The sequence below is a fragment of the Vigna radiata genome, unplaced genomic scaffold (assembly GCF_000741045.1).
Source record: "Vigna radiata var. radiata cultivar VC1973A unplaced genomic scaffold, Vradiata_ver6 scaffold_1065, whole genome shotgun sequence".
NCBI lineage: Eukaryota > Viridiplantae > Streptophyta > Magnoliopsida > Fabales > Fabaceae > Vigna > Vigna radiata.
The window spans coordinates 1-3,154 of NW_014542129.1; the positions used below are offsets into that span (position 1 = coordinate 1).

The following is a 3,154-nucleotide window of genomic DNA, read 5'->3' on the forward strand; positions in this document are numbered from 1 at the left end:
AGCAAGCTCATCATCCATGGCTCTAACCCAGTGAGGATACTTGGATGCCTCAGAATAAGATCTAGGCTCAATGTTAGTAGAAATTTGCATAATAAAACGGTAATAAGGTGCTGCAAGTTTCTTATATGAAATGACAGAAGCAAGAGGATGCTTGATACCTGAAGAATGAGAGGTAATAGTTGATGCATAAGATGTTTCAAAATCAGATAGTCTTGAAGGTCTGTTTCTCTGTCGGGTGGATCTTCTAATGTCAGGAGCAGGTAGGGTGGGAGTTGAACTGGGTGGAGAGGGATGTGAAGTATTTGTATGAGATGTGGGCAGACATTGGTCAATATAGAGCAAAGGTGGGAATTAGGAGTGGTATATGACTCATTGTGGTAGGGAAAACAACTTTCATGAAAGACAACATTTCTAGAAATCTCAATGGCCCTGGTTTTAAGGTTGAAGGTGATGAAGCCTTTTTTGTGTGGTTTATAGCCAAGGAAAATAGCGGGTAAGGCTCTTGGATCAAGTTTATGTCTATTGTTTGACAAGGTGTTGACAAAGCAAAGGCANCCAAAAANTNTAAGNNTNGTAATATCAAAAGGAGAACTGTATAATTTTTGGTGTGGAGAATGNTTATTTAGGAGAGNAGTGGGAAGGCAATTAATGAGGGTAGAGGCATGACTAAGAGCATAAGACCAGAAAATGTTTGGTAAGTGTGCATGAAAAAGGAGGGAGCGGGTAACATTTAATAAGTGTTGGTGTTTTCGCTCAACTAAACCATTTTGTTGGGGAGTTTCAACACACGTGGTTTGGTGAACAATTCCAGTATTTTTATAAAATTCGGCCATTATAAACTCAGTTCCATTGTCAGATCTAATTGTTAAGACCTTGGTTTTAAACTGTCTTTCAGCATAGGTAATGAAGGATTGTAAATGTGACTTGAGTTTCAACTTTTGAGATTAAAGGAAACACCCAAACATATCTAGAAAAATCATCAACAATGGTTAAAAAATATTTATGACCATGAATGGAAGTAGCAGCACAAGGGCCCCAAATATCAACATGTAATAAGGAAAAAATAGAAGAAGCATGAGAAGTACTAATAGGAAAAGAAGGTTTTCTTTGTTTAGCCATATGACAAGGAGTACATATAAAAGAGTGATCAAAATTGATCACAGGATATAANTGTTGCATTACATGTAACCTATCATGGGAGGGGTGGCCTAATCTATAATGCCAAATATCAATAGCTTCCTTATTACAAATTGTGGTGTTGATGGAGCTAACAGAGGTCTTGAGTGTATACAATCCATCTAAAGCATCAACTATACCAATCATCCTCTTGCTGTGTCTGTCCTGTATAAAACATTGATTGTCAAGAAATATTAATTGACAATTATGGGTTGTGGTAAGCTTGGAAACAAATATAAGATTAAAATTAAATTGTGGAAGATATAGGACGTTAGAAATAGACAGAGAATTGTTAATCTGCACTGTTCCGAAATATGAAGCTACGGTTTGCTGTCCGTTTGGTAATTTTACCATAATGGGATCAATAGCTTTATAGGATGAATATAGATTCAAGGAAGAAGATACATGATCACTAGCTCCGGAATCTATAATCCACGTGACATGGTTTGTAACATGAGAAATTGGTAGCACATTACCTATAAAAGAAGTATTTGGAGAAAAGGTTGTACCAATTTGATTTATACGGGAAGTAGTTGTAGAGGATCCCAATTGTGTTTGCTGCAGCAGATCTATCAAATGTTGATATTGCTGAGGAGTGATTTGTGGCACATTCGATTCAGATACTTGGGTGTGATCAATGGGTCTTTCAGTATTACTTGTAGCAGCATTGTTCACCATAACAGGTCTATGCAATTTATGTCCAGGAGGGTAGCCATGCTTCTTAAAGCATTCATCAATAGTGTGTCCAGTGATATTGCAAAAAGTGTAAACCTTGGAGTTGTGTGAACCTGAATTTGATCTTCCGCCAAAGCCTCCCCTATTTGATGAATAGCCTCGACCTCCTCTTATTCCTCCTCTGTTGTATGAAGATCCTGATGGATAACTACTCTTTTTGTAACAATTATCGGCTGTGTGATAATCTTTTCCACAAAATGTGCAAGACACCTTGTTACTGGCATTTGTTGTGGCTGCATTTATCATACTCATATTACTCATGGTAAGGTTAGTACATTGTCTTTCTTGCTAAACAGCATAAGAAAAAACCTTAGAAATAGGAGGAAGAGGATCCATCATTAAAATATTCATTCTTACATCATTATATTGATCATTTAATCCACCTAAAAACTGCATAATCTGATCCTGCTGCTTCCTTTCAATGCTTTCAGTGAGTGCCTTACACGAACACGCTGGTATGCATGTGCAAGACAGATCCGGTCTATAACATTCCAATTCATCCCAGATTACACGAAGCTTAGAAAAATACTCCGAAATGTCACCTTGTTTTATTGATGCTTTCTGCTATTCTCAGTAAATCACCTTGAGAATATCTGGACTTCAAATCCTTCCAAATATCATCAGCTTGATTCATCCATAATATGCTTTGACGAATTGAAGGCGAAATCGAATGCACCAACCATGAGACTACCATGTTATTGCATCTTTTCCATGCAGGATATAGGTCATCGGTCGTGGATGGCTTAGATAGGGTTTGATCCACAAATTCTGATTTATTCTTTGCACTCAAAGCAGTGAGCATACTCCGACTCCATGAATTGTAATTGGTTGGATCCAAAAGAGGAGAAACCAACGCTGCTAAGGGGTTTTCTCCAGGATGTAAATAGTAAGGGCTATTTTGATCAATGATAGCCATGAGTTGGCTTAGTAAAAAAAAAAAAACACAAGAAATCAAGAAAGGGAATATCAGAGGCACAGCAGAACTCTTCAATTGAAGAGCTCTGATACCATCTTAAATAATGAGAATCATACTGATAGGAGAAACAGAGAAGGAAAGAATAATCTGTGTATTATCTTAATTCTGCATAATGCAGATACAAATATTTATACATCAAGATTATAACAAGAATTAATTATAATTCTATTTAACACAGAATAATAACAAACAGAAATAATAACAAACAAAATCTTAAAACCTAAAAAGAAGGATATCAAATATTAAATCAAAATATTAAATCCTAAC

At 36.3% G+C, this 3,154-nt stretch overlaps 1 protein-coding gene across 1 annotated transcript; it reads right to left on the reverse strand.

The window, feature by feature from the left end:
- Positions 1–1,182: 1,182 nt before the first annotated feature.
- On the reverse strand, positions 1,183–2,827 carry LOC106779060 (the record flags this gene model as incomplete). Its single annotated transcript, XM_014667091.1, has 4 exons — positions 2,454–2,827; positions 2,269–2,392; positions 1,528–2,199; positions 1,183–1,341 (listed from the first exon to the last, which is right to left on the reverse strand). Coding segments are annotated over exons 1-4 (1,329 nt in total), but the record flags the coding sequence as incomplete, so codon positions are not given.
- Between the last annotated feature and the right edge of the window lie 327 nt (positions 2,828–3,154).